The following is a 17149-nucleotide window of genomic DNA, read 5'->3' as shown; positions in this document are numbered from 1 at the left end:
CTGTCTTGCTCGCACAAGCTTTTTCAACTCTGCCCACACATTTTCTATAGGGTTGAGCTCAGGGCTTTGTGATGGCCACTCCAAAACATTCACTCTGTTGTCCTTAAAGCTAATCTGAACTCCTTTGGCAGTTTGCTTAGGGTCATGGTCTGTTTGGAAGACTCATTTGTGGCCAAGTTGTAATGTCCTGGCTGATGTGTTGAGATGTTGCTTCAGTATTTCTCCATAATGTTCTGTCTTCATGATGCCATCTATGCTGTGAAGTGGACCAGTCCCTCCTGCAGCAAAACAGCCCCACAACATGATGCTGCTGCCCCCATACTGCACAGTTGGGATGGTGTTCCTAGGCTTGTTAGCTTTCCCCTTTGTCCTCCGAATGTAACACTGGTCATTATGGCCAAACAGTTCAATCTTAGCTCCATCAGAGCACAGGACATGTCTCCAAACATGAGTATTTTCCCAGTGTCATTTAGCTAATGGTAATCTGGCTTTGTTGTTGATTCTGGCTTAATTTCTCCATGTTGTTACAAGAGGAAGCAGTTTGTTTGAGCTTTTCCTTAAATACTATTCTACAGTTGTGCCTCACATTAACTCAAATGTTGTCAATCAGCCAATCAGAAACTTCTAAAACCCTGACATCATCATCTGGGCTTTTCCAGAGGCAGAATAATCTTATTGTGTGTAAACTTGACTTTCAAGAAAAGTTATAACAGTTTCTCAATAACTCTCTCTCATTATTCTGCTATTAAGCAGAACAGAAACACATGTGATCATCCTAAAAGAGAAAGAGTTTAGTCACATTAACATCTGACCTTTTTTAAATGGTTATGTGCCTTTAATTACAGTGCATGTAAACTTCTGCTTTCAACTGTACATTTGATGTTTAGCCTTATTATTTATATTTATACTTATTTAGTGTATAATTATGTTTTCCTGATCATTTCTTGTTTATTGTTGATTTGTATCAGTAAGTTTTATGGCATGCTACGTATATCTGTAAGTATCAATATTATTTATTGTGTATTTACTGTGTTATTTTCTGTCTGACCTAAGATGAACCTAATAATGCTTGTGTTTAATTAGGGCTGCACAATATATCAATTCAGCATGGATACTGCAATGTTATCATTCACAATAGTCACATCGCAGACATGCAATGTTAAGTCTAGATTATCATTTAGCATTTGCATGTTTTTTTGTGGTCATTAATGATTAATTTGATTTCATTACTTATAAACTGAAGACTAGAGTATTATTTTGCCTTTTATTATTCTATTACTGTATACCTGAATACTGTTAGACTCCTCTAAAAACAATATAACACTGTTTATTTCATTTTATTGGTATCTTTTTCTTTATTTTATGTTTCTATGTTTGCAGATGATTTATGCAGATGCACTCTATTACATAATAATCCGTTCATCATTTAATCTAACAAGGAGCAAATCAAATCGATTTAAACTTTCTAGTTCTTTCCAAATAGAGAGTTATCTGGTGATGTTGTATTCATATCATTGTATTACTTTTTTTGTTGTATTACTTTATTAGGTACACCTTACTTGTACCGGGTTGGACCCCCCATTTTGTCATCAGAACTGCCTTAATCCTTTTTGGCACATATTTAACAAGGTACTGTGACTGTGGAGGCCATTTGAGTACAGTGAACTCATTGTCATGTTCAAGAAACCAGTGTGAGATGATTGAGCTTTATGACATGGCGCTTTATCCAGCTGGAATCAGAAGATCGCCTCAAGGTTGGACGTGTTTTGTGTTCAGAGATGCTCTTCTGCAGACCTCGGTTGTAACGAGTGCTCATTTGTGTTACTGTTGCCTTTCTATCCAACCCAAGCTCAATCTGAAAACGTAGTCCCGCGGACTTTCCTGCCGCAACCAGTTTGTCCAGTACGTCGGCAGAGTGGAGACGCAGAGAGGAGCTGACGGTGACAATGACGACAACGAGTCTGGGGAAGAGCAGTTCCAGAATTCAGGTAAGACAAAAACAGAATCCAAAAAGTAGTGTGAACGAGTTCATAACAGGGTGAGAATCTGGCAAAATCTGAAAACGGGGTCAAAATCAGACGAGGGGGCTTTTCTTTTTCAGGACGGCTTTTGTAAATCGTAGCTTGGGTTTAGGGAAGCAAGCGGGCGGGCGGGCGGGCGAGGGTGTCAATCGGTAAAACCGGTCTGGTTTAGGGAAGGAGGAGGAGGATGGGTCGACCGATTGGCCGGTCGCCCAGTCAATTATTCAGGTAGTCAGTCTGACAGATCTGACAGATTTACGCGAGAAAAGTGCAGGCACGAACGGCGCTCACGAGAGATGTTCGAGATGTGAAAAATCTTACACAGTGGCCTCTCGCGGATTCGCAATAACAAAAATGGCACAAATACGTACCTCCCGGAACATATTTTGCGGTCTCCAGAAACTTTTTAAGAATGAGCCTGGGTTGTTTTTATCAGCTGGAACCAGTCTGGCCATTCTCCTCTGACTTCTGGCATCAACAAGGCATTTGCGCCCACAGAACTGCCGCTCACTGGATATTTCTTCTTTGTCGAAGCATTCTCTGTTAACCCTAGAGATGGTTGTGTGTGAAAATCCCAGTAGATCAGCAGTTTCTGAAATACTCAGAGCAGCCCGTCTGGCAGCAACAACCACGTTCAAAGTCACTTGAATCCCCTTTCTTCTCCATTCTGATGCTCACTCTGACCGACAGCAGATCGTCTTGACCATGTCTACATGCCTAAATGCATTGAGCTGCTGCCATGTGATTGGCTGATTAGAAATTTAATAAGCAGTTGGACAGGTGTACCTAATAAAGTGGAAAGTGAATGTATATTCATATAATATATATTAAATCCACAACAAAGTTGGATTTTTTTCCAACATCATGCACATCAAGACATAATTACAATAATTTTAATTTTATATTAAATTCTGTTGAAAATAAATATGCAAGTTGGATAAGTTTAATTTAAACATCAAATACATCATACTTTACATGCATTATGAGGGTTAACAAAAGTCTCTCGTTATTAATATTAAAGATTAAAATTAAGACTACTTAATGTTTTAATGAATTTGACTAAAAAGATATATATATATATACATATATACACATATATATATATATATATATTACATATATATTATTACATAAATATATATATTTTTTTTTTGTAATGAACAATACTGAATAGATCAAAATCTCTCATCCTAACCAACAAAAAAATCAAAAAAGATCTTAATCACAAAAAAATCTAAATCTGATATTTTTTTTACAACATTTTAATATTTCACACTCGGTGAGTGAAATGGCAACATACATTCACATTTTATAAAACATTTGCTAAATATATAGATTCATGTGGCCTTTTCGGGATAAATAAACAGCTAATCAAATTTCAATCATGCTTTAAAGCTTTAATAGTAAGCAGATTACAGTTATAAACACCATTATACAAACATAATCATATAATTACCAACATCTATCATTTATTTGATTGCAGTTGTTTGGTTCATTTTGTTGTCTAGATGTGCCTGTTATGTAAGGTCATGTGCTTTGGACACAAGCTAATCCTGCGAATAGAGCTTAAGAAACAACAAAACACATTCATAAAGCTTTTCATTTTCTCCCAAAGTGAGCGTTGACTTGCTGAAATATCAAAGGAAGAGGCCAAAACTTTTGGGCCTTTAGCAGAAGGAGTCCTGTTTACTGTCAATTCATCTTTCTTAGCATTAGCTAGCGGCTTAGAAAAGTCTAAACAGGGCACATTTCCACATTTAAAAGGAGTTTTGAGTGGAAACTTTTGGCTGAAATCCATAGAAATGGAGATTTGAGAAGCAAACGCAGCAGCGGCGGCATTAACAGCGGCTCACTGACTCACACCATTCATCTGTCTGCTGTTCCTGCAGCGCAAACACATCCACTGCCCTTCACTCACAACCATTGTTTCCTTTCACTAACGTCTGGACCTTTATACCCTGGTACACGGCAAAGAAATCAGCCTCTCACTCAGGGGCTGTATTTTACTTTTCAGTTCAAATATCTACAGAATCCACATCTTCAACGTGCTATTTTTGATCCCAGACCCTTTGAATTGTGAGCACTTTAGTTGAAGGACCACTTCTCACTATTAAAGGTGACTTATTATATTCGTTTATACAAGATGTAAAATAAGTCTCTGATGTCCCTATAGAGTAGCATGTGTAGTGAAGTTTGACTCATAAAAGCACACAGATAATGATATATAGCTCTCTGAAACTGGCTCTTTTAGGCTTTGATCCTAATTGTGGTGTTTTTGTGACTGTCGCTTTAAATTCAAATGAGATCGTGCTCTTTTCAGAAGAGCTACAAATGCCAGTTGTGTCGCTCCATGGTGCATTTGCTATTTACATGGTGGACTTTGTAAGTCTAAAAACTGAACGCTTCACTAGCGAGAAAACAGTTAAACAGAGCATCTGCAGCGTGAGGATAAAGAACAAGCCTCCTTCATTCAGCCTCTTTCTCTTTACTTTTACTCTTTACTCCTTTACTTTGGTGGAGGGAGGAAACGGTGGAAACTCACTCTACTGAACACATCCATTAGCCTACTTATTTAATTTAGTTTGTTAAGCATGAAGATTTTTCAAAACTATTTCTAAATTCAGTTCTAATCTTCAGCAAAGGAATAAGTGGACAATAATAATGAAGTGGGGTCAGAAAACTGAGTTATATCCAAACACACGTCCTGTTCTTATGCCCCATATGCTGATGCAGACGTCTCCAAAACCCCACGGGTGGACAAATATAATCTTGTTTTAATTATAACAAATATAAATCTGCATATAATCAATAATACAGCTAATAATATTAACATTATACAGATACAGATCGTCATGAATGAACTGAAAAAGCCCCCGCGGTGTTTATATTGATGGAGAAAATAATAATTTCTGGATCATTTTAATCCTTTAATTGTTTTCATCTGTAAGGATATTTGTGTGTTGCTGATCATCCTGTGTGTATTCAGCAGTGTGTAAGCATTTGGACCCACATAGGTCCATAACTAACGCGCTCTGTGTTGGACTTTAGAGCAGGTATTTGTTGTTTCAGTGCTTCAGAATAGCAACGCACCAACAATGCGCCTTAAAGGTTCAGGACACCCTGGAGAACTTTTTTTTTTTATATTAACAGATGTGTGTGTGTTGAGCATCAGTTAAGACAATGTCAGCACCTGTCAGCTTTAATTGTGGGGAAAACTGGATAATTTTGAGTTTTTGTCAGCTGATTTCAGCTTCCGGGTTTAAAATGATTTTTGGGGCGGGATCAAAATCAGCGGCGTAGCGCAGAACTGCAAGTGCAATGATGACGCGTCAGTTTCTCATTATTATTCATAGCGGAGTTTTCTTATCCTATGAGAAGAGCCGGCTGCTTAATTATTCATGAGAGCACGTGCTTTCCGAAGGCAAAACAGACCTGACAGTTTCTAGCAAGCTGTGAGATACGGACCCACGGCACGCAGTAGCCGTTCATGAAGGCTTGTATGTGTTTGTTTCAATGATCCATGGGGTTTGTTGCATGTTTTTTTCTCCGCGATCTTGTCAGGGCCGATCATACATCAAAGCTGTGTGTGCAAACATTTTTGTCTGGAGAGCAGTACGAGAATTGAAGAATGGCGGACGTTGTCTTTTTTCAGGAGTTCGTTCACATTCAGACACATGGCCGTGCTGATGTGTTTGCCTAAATCCTCTATATTACCAGCAGGGCTAACGGTTAAAATAGACAGTTCAGGAGACCTGCTGCACTGAGTCTGCATTCAGATCTATAATTTAGACCCGGGGATTGAGGGGGAATCCTCATTTATAGTGTTTACATGAACACACTTATCTTTATAATGATATAAATTGTGGTTATGTGTATATGAAATTACGAATAACAAATGTAGCAGGGCATTAAATTACTGTTTATTTCTTTGCATTTTAACTTTGTGAACTATAAACTCATGCGTCTCCTCACGGTTTGTGTCTCATTTTGTGAGCTAACTGTCATAAACAGTTATTCGCTCCCCTTCTCCACTGCTGGCCACGCCCACTCCTGCCCTGTGCTCGCGGAGCTCCACGCCCATCAATCATGCATCTTAAGAAAAAATTCTGAAGTAGACTTTAACCGAAAGTGGGGGGTGTCATGGCCCTTTAACACACCTCCTTTATAGACCAGCACACACACAAGTCCACAGAGAGGAGCTAATGGATTTGCTATTTAAACAACGTGGAGCAAAACGTTCAAATTAGGGTTGCGCTGTGCTGAAAATAGCAACAAATTACTCCATATTGTGCCGGGTGTACGATAGGGCCCAATATGTGTTAATTATAGTTTAGCCAAAGTACAACTTGGGTTTTTTTACAAGGGGTTTGATTTTAAGTCGAACTAAAGTAATTTAAATTAATTTATCATCTATAAAAACAATATTTTACACATTTTCCTTGGGCAAAATAAATATTTTGATTGTTATCAGGTTTTGGTGAGCTTTCCACTTATCAAAAACCTGTTGTTAGAAACCTAGGATTTCAATTCGACAGTGATCTGAAATTTAACAAACAAGTAAATACAGTTGTTAAATCCAGTTTTTACCATTTACGACTTGTGGCAAAAGTAAAGTCGTTTCTCTCTTTTAATGACCTTGAGAAGGTGATCCATGCTTTTATTCTGGGAAGACTTGACTATTGTAATTCTCTGTATGTGGGTATTAGTCAAAATGCCCTAAACAGATTGCAATTAGTACAGAATGCAGCTGCGAGACTTCTGACAGGGACTCGCAAGTTTGAGCACATATCCCCAGTTCTTTCCTCTCTGGGCTGGCTGCCTGTTAGGTCGAGAATTGATTTTAAACTATTGATCTTTGTTTTTAAATCCTTAAACAATCTGGCACCATCATACTTATCAGACCTGCTACATGTATACAATCCTGGTAGGTCACTGAGGTCTTCTGATGAATTTATTCTATCTGTACCAAGGTCCCGGTGTAAGCGAAGTGGGGATCGGGCTTTTGCTGTTGTCGCCCCAAAACTCTGGAACGGGCTTCCGCCCCACATCAGACACGCTCCAACTCTACCTGTTTTTAAAAAGCGTTTGAAACACCATCTTTGTTCCTTAGTATTTGAGCCTTTTTAATGTTGAGGGATTTGCCTTATGTTTTAATTGTTATTTATGTGATGTAGATTTCATGTTTAGTATTGATTGTGTTCAGCACTTTGGGCAACGTTGTGTTGTAAAAAATGTGCTATATAAATAAACTAAACTAAACTAAACTAAACTGATATACATATTTTCTTGACCACAATAAATATTGTTTGATTTAGTTTCATTTAATTTTATAGTTTGAACTAAAGTTGAATTATACTTTTACTTTATTTATTTATTTATTTATTTATTTATTTATTTATTTATTTATTTATTTATTTATGTATTTTTTGAGTGTAGGCCTTAGATTTGTTTGGTTTTGTCAACTCTAAATCTACTCAGAGTTTGTTCAGATAGCTTCAGGAAACAGATGTGATCAGAATAACTCACTCTGCGGTTCTGGAAGTAGAAAGGGTCGATGTCCTCCAGTGGGACGCCCACCAGTGCTGAGGGAATGTCTCCGAAGATGCGCGGCAGTTGTTTTCCGGCCTCCAGGTCTGCGCGGGGTTTAGGGGGCTCCACGTCGCCCCGGTCCTCCTGGTAGCGTTTGGCATTGCGGGCCTCCTCCTCCGCGATCCGCTGCTCGATTCCAGCCAGGGACTCACGCGTGAACCGGTGCAGACTGTCAGGACCCGGTGGAAACAGTATGGCTGCCATCTTCTCATCCTGAGCCTCTGTCCGAGCGCTTACTTCACAGCTGAGGAAGAAGAGCACAGATAAATAATTATAAGGTCTCGTGAAATGCTTTGAAATGTGCATTTTATTCAATGCTTGACTAAATCTCAACTACAACACAACAATAAAGGGCGGGACATAGTGTAGCTCCTCCTGTTTTTGTTTAAAAAAGCAACCAATAGCGTTTTGTTTTAGCACCGCTCTGCCAGTTAGAGTGGTTGAGCTTAAGGGCATTAAATGAAAATGAAATGAGAAGAAGGGGCGGGGCATGTCAGACACAAGAGAGCATGTGATTGGTCAGATTTGATGATAAACTGAAGTATGAGGTGACATGAATAAAACCACTCATCCATTTAGGTGGATGTGACAAACTACAACCCTGACTCCATCATGAGCTTGGAGGACTGCATCCATACATCTCTGACATGACTCAAATCACTGATTAATAAAGTCATCTGGATGAAGAAGAAAGCGTTCCTGCAGGACTCCCAGAGTTCATCAAGACTCTTTGGATTCATCTTCAACGCCTCCTCCTTCATCTTACCCCAGACATCCTTAATAATGTTCATGTCTGGTGACTGGGCTGGCCAATCATTGAGCAGCTTGACCTTCTGGAGCTTTGATGTGGAGGCTGAAGTATGAGGAGCGCTCTCCTGCTGGAGAATTGTCCCTCTCCTGTGGTTTGTAATGTAATGTGCAGCACAAATGTCTTGATACCTCAGGCTGTTGATGTTGCAGATCTCTTGCACGCCCCCATACTGAATGTAACCCCAAACCATGACTTTTCCTTCACCAAACTTGACTGATTTCTGTGAGTCTTGGCTCCATGTGGGTTCCAGTAGGTCTTCTGCAGTATTTGTATAAGTATTAGCTTATAAACCTACATCCTATATAGACCAACTAAAGCTGAACAGTGCAGTGGCTTTACTTTATATCTACAGAAAAGACAAATCCCCCAAAATGCCTTTTTAAGAGGTTAAGAAATCAGTGTTTTTGAAACTAATGAAGACAGCAGAAGTCAATGATCTGGTTTAATTATTCAGCCTAACACGTCCACTGCTCCAAAATATTATAAATGTTTCTTAAAAATAAAATATATTGTGTTTAATGGGGAGAAAAAGTTGCTGTTTTACCTAAACAATTAAAAAGAAGATATTTTAGAGCAGTAAGCTTCAACAAAACACAAATCAATGCATATAAAACCCCCTATTGAGTTTTTCCACAACCAATAACAACACCTGCACTGAAAACAATCTCACACACACATAAACACACACACACACACAACGACTTTTACTCTTGTGGAAAATAAATATTTCTTTCTTTTTTTTCTTTGCTTATTTTAGTAAATCTATATATTGTTTAATTTTATTAACCGGTAATGAATATTCATTCATTCATTCATTCATTCATTCATTCATTCATCCATTTACCTTCGGGTAAGTTTCTATTTCAGATTATGCCAGAGTGGCAGCATATGTTTTACAAAGCGGATGTCATTCCAACCACAACCCAGTAATGGGAAACACCCATACACACTCATTCACACACACACACACACACACACACACACACACACACACACACACACACACACACACACACACTCATACAATACAGACAGTTTTTAGATAATCAATTCCCCTATAGCGCATGTGTTTGGACTGTGGGGAAACAATATTTTATTGTTTGATATAATATAACCAGGTCGCTGGTTCGAGTCTCTGCTGGGTCAGTTGGTGTTTCTGTGTGGAGTTTGCATGTTCTCCCCGTGTTGCCGTGGGTTTCCTCCGGGTGCTATAGGGGAATTGAATGAGCTAAATTGGCCATAGTGTATGAGTGTGCGTGTGAATGTGAGTGTATGGGTGTTTCCCAGTACTGGGTTGCAGCTGTGTAAAACATATGCTGGAATAGTTGGCGGTTCATTCCCCTGTGGCAACCCCTGATACATAAGGGACTAAGCCAAAGGAAAATAAATGCATGAATAAATGATAAAATATTTTTAGAGAGATTTTAGATCTGAAACCCAAGCGAAACCCTCTCGCTGACGCATAGATCATCGAAGATCACACTCAGAATTACTAATGAATGAAAGACGTTTCCAGCACTGAGGGGTTAAAGATTAAATCAGCGTGTTTCTGCACATAAACCTCACTCTTTATTTTCCCCCATTTGAGCAGAGTCGCCCGGGAGGCCACGAGTCCACATTGTGTCCAGAGCAAAGCCAACAAATAAGTGTGTTTTTAGCGTCCTGACAGCAGCGTTTGTGCCTGCAGCCGCGTCTCAGACTGCATTCAGCATCTGCACCCACACACTTATTCAAATGACACATTACTCACAGCTTCATTCCTGCATCTCAGACATCACAAACGCTGATTAAAGCAGACCTATTATGCAGAAAACACTTTTATAAGGGGTTTAAACACACTTGTGTGGCAGCAGTGTGCGAATATGGGCAGCTTCTAATGGTGAAGATAAATTAATTGTACTTTTTTATAATAACACTTGATAAAAGCAGTCTGCAGAAACACTTTTTCTCTAATTGTACGTGTCATCAGAGGGGGAAAGCCCCGCCCACTAGTGCCCATCTCTCCATCTCATTAGCATAAACAGCAGCCCTGAGTGAGAAGCAGCCGTCTGTCCATTAGCCATTAGAGTGTTTGAGCTGCTGAAGATAATGTCAGCGTAGACTAAGAGGATTATAGATGTGGAGTTCTAGATGAACAGCGACAGGAGCCACATAGACTGACAGAAGCATGAACACACTCACACTGAAGCACACATGCAGACTTATTTTATATCTTGTAAAAAGTGGCACAATTTTAAAGGTGCAGTTTGTAAGTTTGACACCTGGTGGATGACCTAGGTATTGCACTCCCGGATCAAAACAAATGCAAGAGCAGGTTGCCAGTTTGACAACACCAACAGAAATGTGCCTGACTGACGAGCCTAAGTGTAGTTTATTCATAAACTAATTTCGAGAGGAGCACGTGATTATGATTGAACGCGGCTGGTTCTGCATTAACATGCATGATCCACCAATCAGGCCATTCTTCGATTTGAAGAATCCCCCCTTCCACCCCTACTTCTTCACCTTTCCATTCATAGGGTGGCACGGTGGCCCAGTGATTAGCACTGTCGCCTCACAGCAGGAACGTCACCGGTTTTAGTCCTTTAACAGGCCAGCTGTCATTTCTGTGCGTAGTTTGCATGTGCTAGCGTAGGTTTTCCCCAGGTCCTCCGGTTTCCTCCCACATTCCAAAAACATGCACAACAAGTGAATTGATGAATCTAAATTTTGCGCTACAGTTAATCTCTCACCATGCAGCAGATCTTTTCATAGCATTCAATTTTTAGTCATCAGTTTTTTATCAAGGGGGAGTTGTCAAGATCTACCTGATCTCAAGGCTCCCCTCTCGCCCTTCAAATGGCAGGGAGCCCAGGGCTCAAGAACCTTTGAGCTCAGGGCTCTCTCCCGGGACAGCATGCCAAACTTGCTTATAATCAATCATCAGCTAAGTGTGAAGTCTTGAAAGGTTGATTTAAACTGTGTTTTAAATAAAAGCAACGGCACGCGATTGAAGGAATATTTCTATATTAAATGGACTTTTTGTTCTAACCAACACCTCAAATTGATATTTTAGAAACAGCTTCTATTTATCTGAACAACAGAAAACTGATGATGCTCAGCTCAGGTACAGCTCATGTGCTTTATTCAGTGCTAAATGCTCATAATGTGAGTTTGAGTGGCATTTCACATGACATTTATTGCCATACTACTGAAAGCAGCAGCAGATAGTTCAGCTCAGATCTGGAGAATAAAATAACCAGTCTGAAGCTGAACTGAGACTCAGTGCAAACCAACACATGTTAGTGATTCAGCATCTACATTTAATCATGTTAAAGCATAGCTTTTCAGTTCTTACATTTCTATTTAAGATCCAAAAGAGCTCAAAGTTGTATTATCGTGTGAGGATTATCCGGCTGGACAAAACATGTAAGCGCAATGAACAGTGTTTGAACACAGAGCTTATTATTCACAATCTTTGAAAAGCCTATGGGAAAATCCTATAGGGATTTTATCGAGGGAACCAGTATTATGCTAGCAGCCGATTAGCCAACAATGTGACGTCATAGTTCCTCCACTCTATAGCACATGTGTTTGGACTGTGGGGGAAACCGGAGCACCTGGAGGAAACCCACACCAACACGGGGAGAACATGCAAACTCCACACAGAAATGACAACTGACCTAGCTTGTTACAACAACCTTCCCACTGCACCATCTTGCTGTCCCTGCATTAAGTTAACTTAATGGTTTTTACTATTTGAGTTGATTGAACTTGTCATCAAGCGATTTCTTTCCATACTTACAAATAAGAAGCTATATTACAAATCATAAAGAAAAGGAAATATTCAAAAAAGTCCCAACTAATGGGGAACAGTATTTTATTGATATTAAAACACAAAAAGGACTACATAAACTACACATATCACAGATATTCATTTTCATTCATTCATTTTCTTGTCGGCTTAGTCCCTTTATTAATCCGAGGTCGCCACAGCGGAATGAACCGCCAACTTATCCAGCAAGTTTTTACGCAGTGGATGCCCTTCCAGCCACAGTCCATCTCTGGGAAACATCCACACACACATTCACACACACACTCATACACTACGGACAATTTAGCCTACCCAATTCACCTGTACCGCATGTCTCTGGACTGTGGGGGAAATCGGAGCACCTGGAGGAAACCCACGCGAACGCAGGGAGAACATGCAAAACACCAACTGAGCCGAGGTCCGAACCAGCGACCCAGCGACCTTCTTGCTGTGAGGCGATAGCACTACCTACTGCGCCACTGCCTCGCCCATATAGCCTATTCTGGATTCAACAGACAACACCCTTCAAATTAAAGCAAAATGGGAATCTGAACTTGATAAAAAAACTGAGGATGATATTTGGGAAAACATATGTTCAGAAACTCATAAGGGGATCAACAGACATAATTGGAAAGAGTTTGTCTGGAAAACAAAAATTAGGTGTTTTAGGACACCATTGATGTTTTCAAAATAGACAAACCGTCCACAGTCAGAGGAATGCTGGAGGGGAATGTGGGTAATCACGCACATATATTTTGGGAATTTCTGAAGATACTTGCATTTTGGCAAGAGGTGAAGATTATTATGCAGATAGATCTACCTTTTACTCCCCTGTTTTTCTTGCTTGAAGGGATACCCCAGGATATATATATTAAAAACCAGAGATATCTTCTTCTTCGGCCTTAGTCCCGTATGGTTGCAGGTTCAGCTCTTTGGATCAAGTCCTCCATTTAGACTTATCCATATGATGACAACCTTTTTTACACATTCCGGCCAGCCTGTCATCTGGGTCTGTCATCCTCATACATTCATACACTGCAATTCAGCCTACCCAATTCACCTCATCTTTGGACTGTGGGGGAAACTGGAGCACCCGGAGGAACCCCACACGAACACAGGGAGAACATGCAAACTCCTCACAGAAATGCCAGCTGAGCCAAGGTTCGAACCAGCGACCCAGCGACCTTCTTGCTGTGAGGCAACAGCACTACCTACTGTGCAACTGCTTCGCCCAATAAAAACCAGAGATATATACTACATATACTTTTACTAAGTGCAAGAAGGACCATAACAATAAACTGGATGAAGCCACACCCTCCAACAACAGTACAGTGGATAGAAACACTTGAATGTATGTATAGAATGGAGTATATGACTGCTCTACTTCAACTAAACCTGCGTATTTTTAAACAAAGATGGGCACCTGTTACGTTCTATCTGAATAGGACATAGTATTTCTTGCTCCTTTGAAACTGAAAATATTGTATGTTTTTTTTTAAATTTGCGGTTACTTTTTTCTGTCGTTTTTTTTTAATAATCGCTGCCGTCACTGAACGTTCTGTTCTGTAAAATGTTTTAATGTATGAAAATAAAGTAAAAAAAAAAAGTTGATTGAACATAAGACCACAATATGAACACTTAAAATAAAATTACAAGTCTTAAATAATAATATTTCTAAAACTGAAATAAAAGTGAAAAATAAATAAAAATAAAAAAAACTCCTTACAAATTTAGTAAAACTGCAAGTTTAAAAAAGAGAAACTATTCATATTAAAATAAAACTCTTTACTCCACAACAGTGCTCATGTATAAGTGACCTGGAGTGTCTGTCAGTGTATGTGTATGTGTGTCAGTGTCTGTGTGTGTTCATGCAGATGCAGTAGAAGACAGCGTTTTATTCTTCTGAGTGTCTGTGTGTTTGTGTGTGTGTGTGTGTGTGTGTGTGTGTGTGTGTGTGTGTGTGTGTGTGTGTGTGTGTGTGTGTGTGTGTGTGTGTGTGTGATATCTGAAGGACAGCAGGCTGTCAGTGTGTGTTTGAACGGCTCCGACTGATTCAGGCCAATGAGTGTGTGTATGAAGCTCATTCACTTCAGCACACAAACAACACCAACACACTTCAGCTCTTCACCACTGCTGGCAGATCAACACATGCCTTCATGCACTCTACAAGATGCTGGATTGTTTTAACCCAGTGTTGGGTCAAATCATACACAATATCAGGTTAAGTTGTTTTGTTATTAAATTTAAATTACATTTTATAACTTAACAGTTGACTTTGTCTATATTTGACTCAATGTTGGGTTAAAACAACCTATCATTTTTTAGAGTGCATGCGTTCATAACATCAAGAAAAATCTCAAGAAAGTTCATTCATTCTTCGGCTTAATTTATTTATCAGGGGTCGCCACAGCAGAATGAACCGCCAACTATTCCAGCATATGCTTTACACAATGCCCTTCCAGCAGCAACCCAGTACAGGGAACCACTCATACACTCTCACATTCACACACACACTGATACTCTCAACTAATTTAGTTGATCAATTCCCCTATAGCGCATGTGTTTGGACTGTGGGGGAAACACACGGAGGAAACCCACGCCAACACGGAGAGAACATGCAAACTCCACACAGAAACGCCAACTGACCTAGCCGGGACTCGAACCAGCAACCTTCCTGCTGTGAGGTCACAGTGCTAACCACTGAGCCACCGTTTAATACAAAACTTTTGTTTTCAGTTAGTCAGCACATTTCAAATCATTGTTAGAAAAATACTGAAAATAACAAAAATAAAATGCGGAAAAAAAAATAACTTAAAAAAATAAATGCATGAAAATCCAATTAAGATGAAAAATAATTTCTAATAAAATAAAAAAAAAATCCATTGTAAAAAACATTGTTAAAATGTAAAATAAATTCAAATAACAACTAAAAATAAATAATAATTTTTTTTTAATTATGAAAAAAATTTAATAACTCACAGTTGACTATTAATCATAAATATTATTTTAATTAGCTGCCATAGAAATTTCACCAATTAAAAAACAACCAAATAGAAATTTAATAAATCTTAAACTAAAGTTTAAAATAAATAATTTAATACCAAAATAAAATAATATATGCAACTAAACAGAATTTTTTTAATACTTTAATAATAAATTAAAAATGATATCATCAGATATATTTAGATATCAAATGAATGTCATAATTCTGGACAAACCCAGCTGTTGAGTTAAAATACATATATATAAATTAAACTGAAAAAATATATGACCCAACACTGAGTTATGACAACCCAACAATTTTTAGAAGGAACTCATGCTGAAATATTCTGTATTATGAGAGTGAGTGCTGGTGTGTGATGATTCCTCCGGCTGTAATCCACACACAGAGTCAAATGAATTACAGAGTCAAATGTCAGCAGTTCAGTTTGTGTGTGTGTGTGTGTGTATGTGTGTGTGTGTGTGTGTGTGTGTGTGTGTATGTATCAGAGGACATCGGTAAAGAGCAGAGCAGACGCACACAAGCATGAGAAAGAGCCTGCAGAACAGCCCAGAACACACACTCACACACACGCAGACCGGAAAACACACATCATTTCACGCTTCACACTCATCTCTGCAAAGAGAGCAGATTTTTTACACAACACAACGTTTTTCTACGCATCGGTCTGAGATTTTTTTGGGTTTCACTTTAATTTTAGAATTTATATTTTTGAAAGTACTTTTATTGTCATTTTACTTCTGCATTTTAGAGATTAAGCAGCAATACTCAGGTAGGCTGTGGCGTTGATGCCCAATTGGTACTAATGGACCCAAAGTGTGCCAAGAAAATCTCCCCCACACCATTACACCACCACCACCAGCCTGAACCGCTGATACAAGGCAGGATGATCCATGCTTTCATGTTGTTGAGACCAAATTGTGAGCCGAGCATCTGAATGTGTCAGCAGAAATGGAGACTCATCAGAGCAGGCAACGTTTCTCCAATCTTCTATTGTCCAGTTTTGGTGAGTCTGTGTGAATTGTAGCCTCAGTTTCCTGTTCTTAGCTGACAGGAGCGGCACCCGGTGTGCTCTTCTGCTGCTGTAGCCCATCCGCCTCAAGGTTGGCCGTGTTGTGTGTTCAGAGATGCTCTTCTGCAGAGCTCGGTTGTAACGAGTGCTTATTTGAGTTACTGTTGCCTTTCTATCAGCAGATCGTCCTGACCATGTCTACATGTCTAAATGCATTGAGTTGCTGCCATGTGACTGGCTGATTAGAAATGTGTGCTAACGAGCAGTTAGGCAGGTGTACCTAATAAAGTGGCTGAAGGCAGATTCACCCTGCTTTCACTGATCTCTTGGAGTTTCTAGTTTTTATGATCCTAAAGATCTGAGTGATCTCTTAGGTTTGTATTCAGTCAGCATATCTGTAATGTATTTAGGTCCCAGGCCATTTAGTGATTTATAGACCAGTAATAATCCTTTAAAATCAATTCTGAATGTATCTGGGAGTCAGTGTAGAGACCTGAGGACAGGTGTGATGTGCTCTGATTTCCTGGTTCTGGTCAGAATTCTGGCTGCAGTGTTCTGGATGAGCTGCAACTGTCTGACTGTGTGGGAAGGCTCGTGAGGAGACCGTTACAGTAATCCACCCTGCTGCTGATAAAAGCATCAACAAGTTTCTCTAAATCTTTACTAGAAACAAAGCATCTGATTCTTGCAATGTTTTTGAGATGATAGTATGCTGATTTACTAAGTGCTTCGACATGACTATTGAAACTCAGATCTGACTCCAGAGTCACACCAAGAGTATTTATCATGCTTTTATGCAAGAAAAATTTCAGATGCAAGTCTGACAATAAAGTTTTGTATTGCATTGCATTGCTTTGTATTGTATTGTATTGTATTGTATTGCATTGCATAGCATAGCATAGCATTGCATTGCATTGCATTG

At 39.2% G+C, this 17149-nt stretch overlaps 1 protein-coding gene across 4 annotated transcripts in view; it reads right to left on the bottom strand.

Annotated features, from left to right (window-relative positions):
• scn5lab (sodium channel, voltage gated, type V-like, alpha b) overlaps positions 1 to 17149 on the bottom strand; it is a 251401-nt gene that overhangs the window by 195967 nt on the left and 38285 nt on the right. For 3 of the 4 annotated variants that reach the window (XM_087308804.1, XM_087308807.1, XM_087308803.1), the window contains exon 2: positions 7548 to 7854. In XM_087308804.1, coding sequence (XP_087164930.1) covers positions 7548 to 7814 — 267 coding nt within the window. In that variant the 5' untranslated portion in view covers positions 7815 to 7854. 4 annotated transcript variants of the gene reach the window in all.

Source organism: Danio rerio, chromosome 24, assembly GCF_052040795.2.
Source record: "Danio rerio strain M-AB ecotype USA chromosome 24, GRCz13ab, whole genome shotgun sequence".
In the NCBI taxonomy this organism is placed as follows: domain Eukaryota; kingdom Metazoa; phylum Chordata; class Actinopteri; order Cypriniformes; family Danionidae; genus Danio; species Danio rerio.
Note: the sequence above shows the minus strand (reverse complement) of the source record. Positions and strands in the feature narration are given on the sequence as shown.